The sequence below is a fragment of the Hemicordylus capensis genome, chromosome 4, assembly GCF_027244095.1.
Source record: "Hemicordylus capensis ecotype Gifberg chromosome 4, rHemCap1.1.pri, whole genome shotgun sequence".
Taxonomy (NCBI): Eukaryota; Metazoa; Chordata; class Lepidosauria; order Squamata; family Cordylidae; genus Hemicordylus; species Hemicordylus capensis.
In genome coordinates this window covers 131,489,298-131,505,305 of record NC_069660.1, presented here as the reverse complement: position 1 = coordinate 131,505,305, position 16,008 = coordinate 131,489,298, and the positions used below count along the sequence as shown (strand labels likewise).

The window sequence follows — 16,008 nt, the reverse complement described above, 5'->3', positions numbered from 1 at the left end:
GTCCTGCTCCACCGCCTCTCAGCAGCGGATTTAAAAGGTTTTTTTTTTAATCCTTTAAGGTGAGAAAAAGCAGGAGAAAATGTGTCCCGAATGGGATAAGCATTTCCCCGCTGAAAGTCGGGACGTCCCGCACAGTGCAGGACAGTTAGTAATGCTAATCCCTACCCTCCCTTGAAGGGCCTGAATTCTGCCCCAGTCTGCCTTGCCCTGTCACTGGCAAGGGCATCAGCTGCTCTTCTCACGATTGGTCCTATTAGAAAAGGGGTGTGGAATGCAAGCACAAGCTCCTTTGGAAACACAGAAGAGGAGAGCTGGTCTTGTGGTAGCAAGCATGACTTGTCCCCTTAGCTAAGCAGGGTCTGACCTGGTTGTATATGAATGGGAAACTAGATGTGTAAGCACTGTAAGTTCTTCCCCATAGGGGATGGAACCGCTCTGAGAAGCAGAAGGTTTCAAGTTCCCTCCCTGGCTTCTCCAAGATAGGGCTGAGAGAGATTCCTGCCTGCAACCTTGGAGAAGCTGCTGCCGGTCTGTGAAGACAATACTGAGCTAGATAGACCACCAATGGTCTGACTCATAAGAACAGCCCTGCTGGATCAGGCCCACGGCCCATCTAGTCCAGCATCCTGTTTCACACAGTGGCCCACCAGATGCCGCTGGAAGCCACAGACAGGAGTTGAGGGCATGCCCTCTCTCCTGCCATTACTCCCCTGCTACTGGTACTCAGAGGCACCCTGCCCTTGAGTCTGGAGGTGGCCCACAGCCCTCTAGTAGCCATTGATAGACCTCTCCTCCCTAAAGTCATCCAAACCCCTCTTAAAGCCATCCAGGTTGTTGGCTATCACCACATCCTGTGGCAGAGAGTTCCACAAGTGGATCACGCATTGTGTGAAAAAGTACTTCCGTTTGTTGGTCCTAGACCTCCTGGCAATCAATTTCATGGAGTGACCCCTGATTCTAGTGTTGTGTGAGAGGGAAAAGAATCTCTCTCTCTCCACTTTCTCCACACCATGCATGATTTTATAGACCTCTATCATGTCTCCCCGCAGTTGTCTTTTTTCTAAACTAAAAAGCCCCAGGTGTTGTAGTCTTGCCTCATAAGAAAGGTGCTCTAGGCCCCTGATCATCTTGGTTGCCCTCTTCTGTACCTTCTCCAGTTCAACAATGTCCTTTTTAAGATGTGGTGACCAGAATTGTACGCACTACTCCAAGTGTGGTCGCACCATAGTTTTGTATAAGGGCATTATAATGTTAGCAGTTTTATTTTCAATCCCCTTTCTAATGATCCCTAGCATGGAATTGGCCTTTTTCACCGCTGCCGCACACTGAGTCAACACTTTCAACGAGCTGTCAACCACAACCCCAAGATCCCTCTCCTGGTCCGTCACCGACAGCTCGGATCCCATCAGCTTATACTTGAAGTTGGGGTTTTTCGTCCCAATGTGCATCACTTTACACTTACTAACATTGAACCGCATTTGCCATTTTGTTGCCCACTCCCCCAGGTTGGAGAGATCCTTTTGGAGCTGCTCACAATCCGTTTCGGATTTCACTACCCGGAAGAGTTTGGTATCATCTGCCAATTTGGCCATATCGCTGCTTACCCCTGCTTCTAGATCATTTATGAATAAATTAAAAAGCACCAGTCCCAGTACAGATCCCTGGGGGACCCCACTTCTTACTTCCCTCCATTGTGAAAACTCTCCATTTATACCTACCCTCTGTTTCCTGTCTTTCAACCAGTTAGCAATCCACACATGTACTTGTCCCCTTATCCCTTACTCAGTATATGGCAGCCTTCTGTGTAGCTACTTCAACTCCCTCTCCCTTCACACTGATCAAGCACTATTTCCTATCCTCTCCAAGAACAGCAGAAAGCAATACTCATGTCTAATGGAAAGGCTGAGATTGAGACTAGGAAGCAAAGTTTTCTCAGCCTTAGGGGGAGGCTGAGAAAAGGAGCCAGAAGGGGAAGGTAAGAGACAGTATTTTTAGTAGAAAGGAGAAAGCCAGTAATTGTAGACCAGAGCAAAGACGAAACAGACTGACAAGATACAAAGAAAGATAGATTTGTAGGTGTGGAATGGACACCAAATAACATTTTCTGTGAATGCAGCATTAATGGTGGGGGAGACTTTAGGGACAGACTATCATGAAATGTTAGAGCTATGGGAGAGAAACATAAGGCAAAACTTGAGGAGCAGAGCTACATGGTGGTCTAACTACAGAGAATACTTATCCATGAATACCTATTCCTCATGTTCCTTTAGATTTACCAAGTTCTCAGATGGCTAGGGTGCCATAGAGTGTCTGAAAGGTCTATGGGGCCTTCCTCTCCACAAGAGCCTTGCATAAGTTTTCCTTTCTAAGTGGTAGTGTCAAGTCTCCACTAGTCTAGCCAGCAGACAAACGAAAGCAACTTTTCAGCTCTGCTCCTGTTAGTTAAGGATAGAATACTAGAGAGAAACAGGCCGGAAAGGGCATTTGAGCAGAGTCTATACTGTTGCTGTGACGATGGGATGCTACTGGACTTCATCTCTAGTGGGGAATGGTGAGCGGCGGGGGGAGTAGCAGGAGGGCAGAGAAAGCTGACAGCAGGTTTGACAGAAGTGGGACTGGATCAGAATTCAGGACAAGGATCCCTTGTGGGGAGAGAGATTGAGAGTGATAAGTTTGAAATAGGGTTACTCACAAAAGAAATATCAGAAGATTAGATTGATGAGCCTTCTGTGATGTTTTGCTTGAGGGCAAATTGCAGCAGAATGATCCATCTGCATTTGTTTGCATGTGCTTGGTGGGCAGTAGTCTTTGTCTTTGATAAAAGCCTCTGAATTTAAGTGGAATGATGAATCATTTCAGTAACTCTATTCCTAGGCAAAGAACGGAGGAATGACTTAAGAAGTTTCTAGGCAGATTAGGGGAAGTTGCATGCTGGCACTAATAAGAGATACTTAATGCCTAGAGCAGCTGTGCTTCATGGGTGCTCTGGGTTAGCATCTCTGTGAGCAGCAGCCCTTAGAGAGAACACATAACAGCAGCCCTGCTGGATCAGGCCCAAGGCCTGTCTAATCCAGCATCCTGTTTCACACAATGGCCCACTAGATGCCTCTGAGAAGCCCACAAGCAAGAGGTGAGGGCATGCCTTCTCCCTTGCTGTTGCTCCCCTGAAACTGGTATTTAGAGGGGCATCCTGTCTGAGGCTAGAAGTGAACCATAGCCACCAGAGTAGTAGCCATTGATAGACCTGTCCTCCATGAACTTGCCTAAGCCCCTTTTAAAGCAATCCAGGCTGATGGCTGTCACCACATCTTGTGGTAGAGAATTCCATAGATGAATTATGTGCTGGTCTTATGGTAGCAAGCATGACTTGTCCCCTTAGCTAAGCAGGATCCACCCTGGTTGCAAATGAAAGGGAGACTAGAAGTGTGAGCATTGTATGATATTCCCCTCAGGGGATGGAGCTTCTCTGGGAAGAGCATCTAGGTTCCAAGTTCCCTCCCTGGCATCTCCAAGATAGGACTGAGAGAGACTCCTTTCAAACAACACTTTTCAGTTGAAAAGTGGGAAAGCTCCTGGTTATGATCATATTTCTGCATAACAGATAAAAAGCAATGCTGATTGGTGGGCTCCAGTTCTAGTGGCACTTTTCACAATCATTGACTATACTAGGAAAGCCCCAGAGGAATGCAACTTGGCACTTATTGTTCCTCTCTTTAAAAGGGGGGTGAAATCAAATCCCACAAGTTACCGTCCCCAGTACGTTTGCTAAGTGTGGTTGGAAAACTACACCAGACATTTATGTGGTAAGCTTAGAGAGTGGATGGACAATGAGGGGATAATTAATGGAGGACAGGCAGGATTCAGAGAAGGGTACTCTACAGTAGATCAGTGCTTGATTTTACTACATCTTATCAACAAATACTGTGCCCAGCCAGAGGATTCAGTTTGTAGCATTTGTGGATTTTAAAGCGGTGTTTGATTTGATAGCTAGGGACAGACTATGAAGGAAACTGGAGGCCTCTTCCATAGACTGTTGCCTCTTGGCCCTTCTAGGTATGCTACATGATAACCACTGGCTTATGGTGAGATACAGTACTTCGGGTCATTTAACACAGAGGATACCTGTTCAGTGGGGAGTAAGACAGGGTTGCATTTTGGCACCTCTCCTCGCACTCTCTATTAGAGTCAGATTTTCATCCTCCGAAATTAGGCCAGCAACCAGTTCCAGCGCTGCTATATGCAGTTGACATCACAAACCTCTCCTTTACAGAGACAGGCTTCCGCAGAGCCCTTCAAAGGTTTGCTACATACTACTGAGAGGACGAACTAGAAATTAACTATCTAAAGACCAAGATTATGATGTTTCAGAAGAAATGTGTACAACATAAGTGGCAAATTAATGGCCAAGATATAGAACAAGTTAAGCTCTACAAGTATTTGGGAGTGGTTTCCAATGTAATTATTGGCGAGCACATCTACACCATGTTACACAATAGGTACAAACGAGTGCAATGGCACTCATTAGATTCTCTTTCGGGAAGGGAGATGGTTACATCCCCACTGCAATTCAGATTGTCAAAGGGAAATTTTTAGCACAACTACTATATGGCCCCCAGCTGAGTAATTACAAGAATTTCTGCCCCCTAGAGTTGGTACAAACCAAATTTTTTAGAAAAATCCTTGGGGTGCCAAGAGGAATGCCCAATGCAGCGCTAAGGCTGGAACTGGGGTTAGTACCAATTGCAGCACATATCTGTGTTGCAAAGATCTCTTATTATTTGAAATTAAAACTTGGTCAAGCAGGCCTCACTGCTTTGGTCCTGATGGACAACTTTGCATCTGCATGGAAAGCGGGAGTTGAGAGAAAATTAGAACGTTATGGGCTAATTATCCCAATTTTGGTCTCTTTAGGGATCTTAAAAGCTAAGGAGATAATTAGGCAGTGGATTTGGGAACATAGTGACTCAGGAAGACAGGGCCCAAGTCAGACATTTACCTTTCTTAGGTAATGTAACTCACCCTCATAGACCAGCTAAATATTTACATGAGCTTGTTCTTGCCAGAACAAGAAGGGCATTTGCCTTAGCACTCTTGAATGCGCTGTCCTCAGCTCTCTTAGAGGATCACTATCTCAGTATTCCTTTTGCTCAACGGTTGTGCCCGTGTCAGTCAGGAGCGGCTGAGATAGCTGATCATGTGTTGCTTCACTGTTTATTTTACAGAGATATTTGGTTAGCACTTCTGTCACCTATTTTGTCTAGATTCCCAGGTAGGCTATCGGCCTTTTATGCCTCTCCTTTTGTCCGACAATGATATTAATGTTTCCACCAAGGTGGCAAAGTTTTGCTACATTGCACTGTGTAAGGAAGGAATTGGTAAAATAATGAGTGTCAATTGTACTATATATTGTTATATTGTAAATGGTTTTTTGTAAGAAAGTATTGGCAGTATCATGATTGCTCGAGGCCACTACTTATCTATCGTGTTGTATTTTTATCTGGTCAATGACTGAAATAAAGATTCCATTCCAGTTACAAATGTGGGTCCTGCCAGGACGATCAGACAAATTCTTCGTCAAATATTTGTTAACAGATGTGAATCTGTCTATCACAAAGGCAGCTGTGAAATCCTGCTTTGCAGTACAAGTTCAACGCACTCTGCTTGCTAATGGTTAGATCCAGTGTACAGATGTTTTATTAATATGGCTATGTTTAAATTGTACATTTGCTTTGGATGTTCTGATATTGGTCAAAGACCATAAAAAGACTGACTAACTGGAAAATGTGGGGTAGTACTCTCCTTCTCCTTGTGCTGGGTGTTTCCTTTGTTATGAAAGTAACAAACTGCTTGTGTGCCTCCATGCACATTTCCCTGCTAAACACCACACAAAACTCCTTTTATATCTGTTAGCAAACTCCTGATCGCAAAGTTCCCCTGGTCTGAGCCTTGTCACCTCCAGAGCTGCTTCCAAACTGAGCCATCTCAGGAATGCCCCCCGCACAAGCTGTATGACTCACCTGCATGTTATACCTACCGTCTCTCTAGGCACAACTAACTGCCCTGTCAAAAAAAACCAAAACCCTAGCCAGCCAGAAACCAAACCCTAGAAAAGACTAGCTCTAACAAACTTGCCTTGTTCTTTCCCCCTTGTTGATTTATTTGCTTGCTTGCTTCTTTAAGAAAGAAAACAAAAAGAGTCTAAGAAACATACTATGGTTTAATCTGAGAGGGGTTCAGACATAACGTCGAACTAAAATTATGCTTAACCTAGGCACACAAGCCAACTCCACAGCTAGGGTTGAAGCCATAATCAAAATGGGGCTAGTGCCTTGGTGTGGGTTCAAGTGATAAAAATTACCTATGTTACTTGAAATAAACAGTTTCTGTGTGACATCCAAACCAGCCCCATATTAAGAAGGGCTACGTTTGAAGAGCCTGTCAGCATATGTCAGCACCAAACCCTGTATTACCCTGGCATTTTAGCATTGATAGTTTAAAAAACTAAATCCTTGCCTACTGACCAGTTTAGCTTGTAAATGTAGAGCCAGGATTGATACAGATATTGGTAGAGGTATAATTTACCCCATACAGTGAGGCTAGTACAACACTTCCTGGTAGTGAGGATTCTACAAGGGACTAGAATGATATCTTATCTGAAGAAGTCGTCTACAACTTGTATGAAAAGAGTATGTCACAAGGACCTATCCCATAGACAGACCATTCTGGACAACATACTTTATCATAAATATCAGTTAGCTATGGACGTGAAGTCCAAGTGAAGCCAGTTAGCATAATACGGCTCTCTCTCAGCCATGCTATACAAAATGATGGAATCCTCTAATGATCTGACTATTTCTGCAAGCCTGTGTCTTAAGATCTGGAAGGCCACAACCACTCCAGCAATATCTTACTATGGATTGGTCTGAAGCAATATAACCACTTGCATAAAGTGTCTGATGAGTCTCTGTTAAGCTCATGAACATGGTGGGTACAGCAAATAAGACAATCAAATTAACAGCTCTCACCAGACAACTTGCCATTAAAATTCAAGTATTAGAAACAAAAAAAGTATCTGAACCTGCAGACCTGTGGGATCCCATCACTGAAGGAGGGGTGTGGTAGGCTGTGGTTTTTATCTTGGTTTTCTATTGCCACTTTGATGGCTCTAGGTTCAGGGCTTGGTGGACCATTTAAAGTCCTCCTCCATAAACATTTAAGTAAGTCCAATTGCATCAGTTACAAGCTCTAAAACTACACACTTCAACAGAGAGCTGGTTGGGCTATTACAGGATCTTCATCAAGAACCCTTCAGGCATAGGTGTGCATTTTGCTTATACGTTGGATGTCAGACAAAATCATTTTTCTTTTCTGTTGGAGATTTCTATTCAAATTTTTAATCCACCAGTTGTAACCAGTATTCTCTGTTACAGGGATTCTCCGATGCTGTTGACTACAACTTCCATCATCCCCAGTCAAATACCGTTGCAGCTGGGGATGCTTGAAGTTGTAGTCAACATCTGGGAATCCCTGTTACAGGGAACATAGGTTGTGACTGGCAACTTTTTTCCACAATGCAACTTTATCTAGCATTTGATATATCTCCCTTAGGACACAGCTGGCACCATAGTTTCATTTACTGCTACATCTAGAATCACTTAAAGGTAAAGTTGTGCCATCAAGTTGGTGTTGACTCCTGGCAACCACAGAGCCATGTGATTTTCTTTGGTAGAATACAGGAGGGGTTTACCATTGCCCGCGCAGTATGAAATGATGCCTTTCACCATCTTCCTAAAGCACTGCTGCACAATATAGGTGTTTCCCATAGTCTGGGAAACATACCAGCGGGGATTCGAACAAGTAACCTCTTGCTCCCTAGGCAAGTTACATCCCCACTTAGGTAACATAATATTTGCCTATGGGATTGCTTGCTTGTTCAGGGACAATAATTACTTATATGTACAACTGTAGTCCTGTCCAAACTGGCCCCCAAGGAACTAGGAAGTACAATATTTTGGGCTTTTTAAGAAGAAAAGGTTTATTGATAGGAAAATTGATCCCAAATATTGTCTCGAACATATTAGCTGTTTAAATATTTTGGAGACTATTCAAGTAGAAAACGATGCAATAAAAATGTCCAGTATTGCACTTGGGGCAAGTCAGGCTGGCTATGAACTTTAGTATTCCCAAACCAATTGTAGTATACAGTCATTGATTAGTTGTGTCCTTTTCAAATTAAACCATACAGCAAAATCCTGAAACTGCACCAATACATCATGCATTTAGATACATAATAAAAGGCTGATGGGGAGGCAAGGTCCTGCCTTACGTGCTTAGACAATTGTTTCAGTAATACTTTTCTAACTCAGGATTTCATAGGTTAGCCAATCCATTCTCTTAACATTACAGCTATCGTTTAAAACTCAAACACATCATCATGCACATCCCACCCGCCCTCAAGTTTTGTCTCTGGGATGTAACATAGGCAATCACTGCTTCTATTAAGCATTTCACACACAGAACTGATGCCAATTTTTTTTAAAGTCTTGAGATTATGATAGTTGAAAGTAAATAAATATCCCATATTTGCAAAGGCATTTTCAATAGCCTTTTAAAAAGTTTGGCATGTGATCTACACATTTTCACAGGACTCCATGGCAATATTTACTCATCAGAGAAAAACAAACAGTTAATTGGACACAATTCAGAGGATAAAAAAGAAGATCAGGTTATTAGGGCAGGAAAGAGTGACTAGGAGGGAGAAACACTGCAGGAATATAAAACAAAATGGTACATTAAAAATGACCTTTTTCTCCAGCAAAAAGCAGAGTTATTTAGAAAAGGCAGAGCAAAGTAAAATAACTGATCTGAATTGGACAGGCATATCAAACTCTCTGGGTTCCATACAAATCAGATCAGCCATATTTGAAAGAATCAAGTAGCACTACACATTGATGCAAAGCAGTGCCACCATTTCCCCTCAAAAACTTAATTCATTTAGCAATACGTTTCAGCTCTTGGATAAGCATCTCAATTTTCTCGTATCTGTTTTGTATTCCAACAACATTTGCTTAGAGTACGCAGTAGGCATCCATTCTTCATTTATAATCAAATGATGCTAAAACCTATACTACACAATTGCACCACAATGTTTCATGTAATCAACACTCAGTATCTTAATATGAAATGTCCTTATTCTGTCACTACCATCTGTTGACAATATCTACCATATGCATTGGAATATTGTGCAGCACAACATTACTCAAGAATTAGACCAATCCTATGGCTAAGTTTGGTACACCAGCCTAAATCAATTCAAGTATAAAGGGCATTTTCCCTTCATATCATACACTAGAGGCTGGTTGAGAATATACTCAGGTTTTTGGACACACACAAAAAAGCATTCACAGCTATGTTCCCTCTCATACATCAAAAATACATTAAGGCAATGATCTGGGCCTTAATGTTCACATGGTAGGTAATTTCGTTGCCTGTATGCCAGCAATTTCAGCTCCATCATTAGCAGGTCTATAGAGCCCCACAGCTAATAATAGGTTTCTTGGGGTTCCATCATTTGTTTTCCTTTAGCCTGCCTTTTTTAGACAATAAGATCTTCAGTCATTTTCTTTAAAATGAAGAACCTCACTTCACAGGATGACAAACAGGATACTTTGTTTTCTTTTCAAGTTTCAAAGTCTACTGTAATCAACCTCATTCCCCTAAATTGAAGACCCTGCATTGTGATCAGAGGCAAAAGTGCTCATTTGTTTATTGAGCACATATCCTGCTGTGTTTGAATCTTAGGTTGTGCAAAAGCAATGCATTAATTAAGCTATGTTGCTAAGTCACACAAAGGCAAATTTCAAAGTATGATTTTAACAAGGTTTAGTATGTCATATGGCTAGGAGAACTCACACTGCTTCCTTGCAGAAAAAGCCTTAAATTAACACCACTGAAAGGAGGTTAAACAGTTTCATGTCTCTGTGTTCAGCCACACCTAGTTATTTAGCATGTGCTAACAGAAGCTCTGGAAATCTTCATCTCATAGCATAAACAAAGTTCTGTACTGGACAATTCACATGAAAGGAACCAATTCTTACTTGCTTTCTTTTTTTCATTCACTATTTTAAAAGTGAAATCCCTTTTGCTGAAGTACCATCAACACCCCTGAGAGCCACATCACATACCGGATAGCATCTTCATGTAGGAGCGAGGTGTACAACAGAAGTATTTTGCACAATGCATATGTCAACTGGGCAGTTACTTCTACTGCACTCCATACATTATGGGGGGGGAGAGAGAGAGTACACACATATGAATATGAGAGAGAGCGAGAGACAGACAGACTTCATAAGAAAATAGTGAAGCAGGGCGGAATGTCTCCTGTGAAAAGGAATGCAGGCCAGATACACAACTATACAAAAGTAACAGGCTAAGATTTATCTTCCGGTCTTGAATTATGTTTTGTGATAAATGCTTGCATTTATAATTAACAGCAAGCAAACAAAGCTTACCTAGCAATTAAAACAGTCATTGCTTCCTACCCCAGGTCATTGGTTTTGTGTATTTTTAAACTTGTTATATGCTATTGTTAAACACCCAGAGATTAAAGTTTGGGGCGGTGTACAAATCTGATAAATAAATAATAAAATAATAATAGAAAATTGTGGGGCAACTGCCGGGGGTGGTGGTCTTTTTAAGGCTGCCACTGTGGCTGCCTGGAAGGCAGCTTATTGCCAATTAGAAGACAGAAGGAAGCCTGCTTCTTGAATTCAGGCATGCCACTCCGACCCCAACCACCCCGCCCCACTGATGCATGGAACCAATCCAATATATTGGCTCAATTTGATGCATGAAATCCTGTGCTTCAGTAACACAATGCAAATTAACTGGTATTGGATTGGAGCCAATATGGATAATTTTCTCAATGTACAGTCCTATTACCCAAGATCAAAATGGGTTAAAAGTAGAATTTACAAGGTTCATTATTCTCATATAATGAGAGGCTGACATACTGCACAAGAATATGTTGGTCTAATGTATTTGCAGACATGCACATCTTATGCAAACTGCAAATACAATGCTACTAGGCTGACGTACCCTTGTGCAGTATGTTAGCCAGAAGCCATCACACTAGAGATTTTTCTTGTAGAACCTCTAAAGTATTATAATTTCACTGTAAGCATTTTCAATGGCTAAACAAGATTGCATTGAGGGAACAAATAAATGGCTTTCCAGCTAAAGTTCTACAAATTATATATTTTGGAGAAATAATTTTTCTCCAAAACTAAAAATAGTTTCCTTTTTTTAACCAACTTTCTTTTCATTATTCCAAAGAAACTGTTTGTATAAATGACCTTATGGAAAAAATTGGGGGGGGGGGTTTACTTCCTACCACACATTCCCATTTTGACCAACTTCTGCTTCAACTTTAGATTTGTGGGGTCTGTATCAATCTGTGACCAAGATGAGTTTTTATGAGTTACACTAGGGTCAAAGAACCCACGCAACTGGGCCCATCACACTAGCCCAGTGAGATAAACTCAGAGAAAACAGTCTCCAGGGCATTCCTGTGAAGTTTAAAAGGAACTTCAATTAGACAGAAAATGGAAGATAATTTTGAACCATACCACCATTGCCCTGCTATTAAGTGTCACAGATTTTCAATGAAAAGCCTACGGCTCATTTTAAAACTCTAATGTAACATAAAACTCCAAAGTATGGGGCAGTGTGAGTCAGCAAAGCCAATGATGATCCCCAATAATGTGCATGTAACTATTAACCGTACTGCAGGTATTAATTGTATTGGTAAAACTTCTGAATACGTATTCTGGCTTAATAGTCATCAAGACTGAAGAGCTTGTCACTATTATTAGTTATTAATATGGAAACTGAAGCAAAAGCTCAGATAATTTGTTGGCTAGCACACAAAAAACCTTCGTTCCCCTGCTCAAAGCAAGTCTGGCAGGCACAGTGCCTGCCCCTCAGTCAACAAAACCAGAATGTTTTTACATACAATACATACAAGCATCCTTCCTTTTAAGTGCTTCATAAAAAACTGATTATTAACTACTGGTTTTTACTGCCAGGCTTGTACACAAGTCTACTTATGGAAGAAAAATAGAAGAAAGATACTAAGCAGTAGTATCACATTCCTGCAGGTGTTCTTTTAGCACAATAGCCACAGTAATTTCTCACTGCTGTTTGGAGTGCTGAGGCACTCTCCATCTCAATATACTTCATGGTAGTCAAGCATTTTGTAAACAGGCTTCTGTAATCATTTTACCTTTGTATTGTAAAGCTGAAGAATCATCTCCATGGAAGTTTAAAATGTAACCATAAGAGGGAGTCTAACATCTACCATTATGCAATTACACATAAATCACACCAATCACAAGCAAGATTCTTATTGGGTACAAGAAGTAGCCATAAAAATTAATAAAAATCCCCGATGTTCCATGTCTGTGCTGGCAGATACTTTGATAGAAAGGCACTCTGAAAACCCAATATGGTTTGGTTCATTAAGTTTGCAAAAGTACAAACAGTCTTACATACACTTATATTGCAGAATGTCAACCATGTGACATTATGAACAAAATAAAATTTCCTTTTTAGCCACCCTCCCCTCAGTAACACTGGCTTTGTGGGAATGAGCAGTAGCTTCAGCAGCTTCACAAAAAGCATAACCAATGATTGCAATACCACATTATTAAGTTTGCTGCTGGAACAAACTCAGCAAATAATCCACAGAAGTTTGGAGCTCATGAAGGTCAGCCCCAAATAGTCCAGGACCATGCCCTTGTAATTTTCTCTCCATAAGTAGCCAAAAGACAGCCAGAGTCTTTGCAGTTCTGGATAACTGTAGAGGAGAGGGTCTCTGTTCCAAAGGAAGTACAATGTCTTAAATCATGACAGTACCAGAAAGCTTTGGTCCAAATATTTCATTGAGATGTTTGCTACATAGCGGCAAAGTCAATCTGTACATATAGCTGTCTCACTCCAGCCTGCAAACACAGAAGAAAGAGCCACATTAGAAAAACGTTCTAGGGATGCATGTACCCCATGTCAAATGCCAGCAATTTTAGATTGAACAGTTCCTCTCCCTGTGGAACTACCAAGCAAAGCAATTTGATGTCTGCTACTTTAAGATAAGCATAATACATGGATTCTAGAAAAAAGCAATTTATGCTATCTGCTATATAATAAGATGGCATACCAATCAACCAATCAAAATCAATCCAGTAGAAGCCTCCAGCCAAAAATGGGGCTGTGAGCTCACGCCAATGATGTAAAACAGCAGCCTTCCGCTCCCACTACCTTTTGGACCCTTTTTGTCCTCTTACCGTTGCCAGATCACAATACTGCAGTGACAGTCGAACTCGCAGTTAGAAAAATCCTATCAGGGTCTAGATCTAGCAAATACTTCCTTTAACCACTCTTGTATCTTGACTAGGGGTGCGCACAAACGGCTCACGGCAAACCAGTCTGCGACAAAGTGGTTCAACTGACTTGTTCACAAACCAGACCGGCCTTCAAGGAGGCCTGCTGGTTCGTGATTGAGCAGAACCTGAGCCCAGTCCATGGCGGACCGGTTCACTGTAGTCCGCGGGACTATGTTTGTAAAGGGGAATCCAGTGAAGGGACCTTACAAGCAAAGGGGACACCATGAAAAGGCTTCTAAAGGGTGGCCAGGGGTGATGGCCAGAGGGCACCTTTAAAAGTAGATGTAAGGGGCCTACCTGGTACCACTACTGAGGCTCAGTGGCCGCAGTAGTGGTACCGCTGCCAGCCCAGACCCGGTCCACGCATGGGGCTCCCTGCAGTAGCCTGCCCATGCCATGGTAGTGCCACCAGTGGTGGCCCAGACCTGACCTGACTGCCTCTCTGCATGTATATGTGCATGCCGAGTCAATTCTGGACCTGCAGTGTCATCGTGTGGGCTGCTGCAAGAAGCACCGTGTGTGCACTGTGTCTGGGCGGGGGGGAGGGGGAGGGCATCCGAGGAGCAGCGGTGCCACTACTGTGGCCACTACCAGACTGGTAAGCCCCTTACATCTTCTTTTACAGGTGCCCTCTTGCTGCTGCTGCCACCCCACCCCAAAGCTGCCCTTTAGAAGCCTTTTCAAGGTGTCTCCTTTGCTTATAAAGAGAAATCCTCACCTGATTCCCTTTTACAAGCATAGCCCCCTCGAACCGCTGAACCGGTTCGTGTTGGTTCTGTTGAATGGACCAGGCCAGCTGGTCGGTTCAACCTAATCTGGTTGCGGACCCATGGCTGGGTCCGAATTTGGACTAAACTGCAAAACAAAACACAAAAACCCTCCCATGCATACCCCTACCCTTGAACAACCTACTCCCTCACCATGCACAGTACACAGCCCCTCTTGAACTTGAGTGGCTGTGGAGTGCCTCCCCCAATTAGCTCTTGCCTCAGTTCCCCTTCCTCTGCATCCTTCTTCTCATGCCACTACATTTCTTTGTTTGTTTATCAACCTATTTCCTAATCTGCACTCTTCTTTCAGCCTCCATGCCTCCTCTTCTTTACCTTACATTCCAGGACTGCTTCCCATCTCTCAGCTTAGGCTTTGTTCCCAGATAAACCAGAAACATAGCCTTCCTTGCAGAAGCTGGACCAGTATGGACCAGGAATTTAATAAGCATTTACACCAGGTTTTCTTCCTTAGGTCTATTATCAAGAAAATAATTGAATTTTTTAAAAGATATATTCATAAAGTTTCTCTTCCCACACATACAGCACTTGATGTGACCAGGGAGGAGAAGGAAGGTGAAACAGCCAGACCATGAGATTTATATCCATATGAATTATTTATTTTATTTATTTACATTTTATGTCCCACTCTTCCTCCAAGGAGCCCAGAGCGGTGTACTACATACTTAAGTTTCTCCTCACAACAACCCTGTGAAGTAGGTTAGGCTGAGAGAGAAGCGACTGGCTCAGAGTCACCCAGCTAGTTTCATGGCTGAATGGGGATTTGAACTCGGGTCTCAGTCCTAACCCAGCACTCTAACCACTATACCACGCTGGCTGAAGTAATGCTAAAGTATTAAAGTCAAACTACATGTGACATGGAAACGCTGTGATTGGGCCTTCCCACATTTTTCTTTTCACTTTAACACACAATCACAGGAAGGCTCCGATTTTGATCAGAGAGGCAATGCCAAGAAAGATTTTTTTTAAACGCCATTCAATTTTCCCTCAACAGCTGATATTAGAGCCACACCAGAAAGTTCATTCCATTGTGAGGCTAACAGCAGTTGTGGTGGTGTGTGCACATGCATGTATTAGATCACAAACACAACATGTGCGGAAAGGGTTAACAAAAATCAGGAATACCCCTACCACAGCTGATTTAGAGTAAAAATGAAAGTGAAAGCACTCTGAGCAGATCTCCTGTCTGATCAGGTTGACCAGCCCTTTCTAATGCTAATGCACATTCCCCATTAAATTGCCTGGTTCCTTGCTCGTTTCAAATACGTTGCTTGTGGGAAGGCACAGCTAGAGAGGAAAGAGACATCTTGTGTAGTTATAGAAGTCACTTTAGCAGCAAAGCAATTCACAGTCCAAAGTGAAATGCTGAACACCCATGATAAACTGGGCTAGTCAGCCTGCAATCGCTAGAATGGACTCATTCACCTTGTAATGTGTTATGGCAAATATGATCAGTACATGCATAACAAGTAATTACTTGGGTCAACTGGGCAGCTTTCATCACTGCAGCATTTGTTAGGGATGTGCACAAAGCAGTTCGGTGTTTTATTCCTAGAACGCCGAACTGGTTCGAACATGCGAGTGGGGGCTCCTATAAGGATCAGGGAGGACACTCTTAGTCCCCCCACCCCCGGCAAGTTTCTCCTGTCAGCGCTGTGCTTAAAAACGGTCCCATGGGGCGGCAGCGTACCTCCTTGCCGCCCTGGTGTGCATCGGACCGGCAGTGGCCAGTGCACATGTGCGACATTTGAAAGCAGAAGTCAGGAGAGGATCAGGATGTC

At 42.7% G+C, this 16,008-nt stretch overlaps 1 protein-coding gene across 1 annotated transcript in view; it reads right to left on the bottom strand.

Annotated features, from left to right (window-relative positions):
* Positions 1-8,009: 8,009 nt before the first annotated feature.
* Positions 8,010-16,008, bottom strand: part of SLC30A7 (solute carrier family 30 member 7) — a 52,006-nt gene continuing 44,007 nt past the window's right edge. The window contains exon 11 of the mRNA XM_053249241.1: positions 8,010-13,001. Within this exon, the coding sequence (XP_053105216.1) occupies positions 12,954-13,001 (48 nt within the window). The 3' untranslated portion in view covers positions 8,010-12,953. The remainder of the gene's footprint in view (positions 13,002-16,008) is intronic.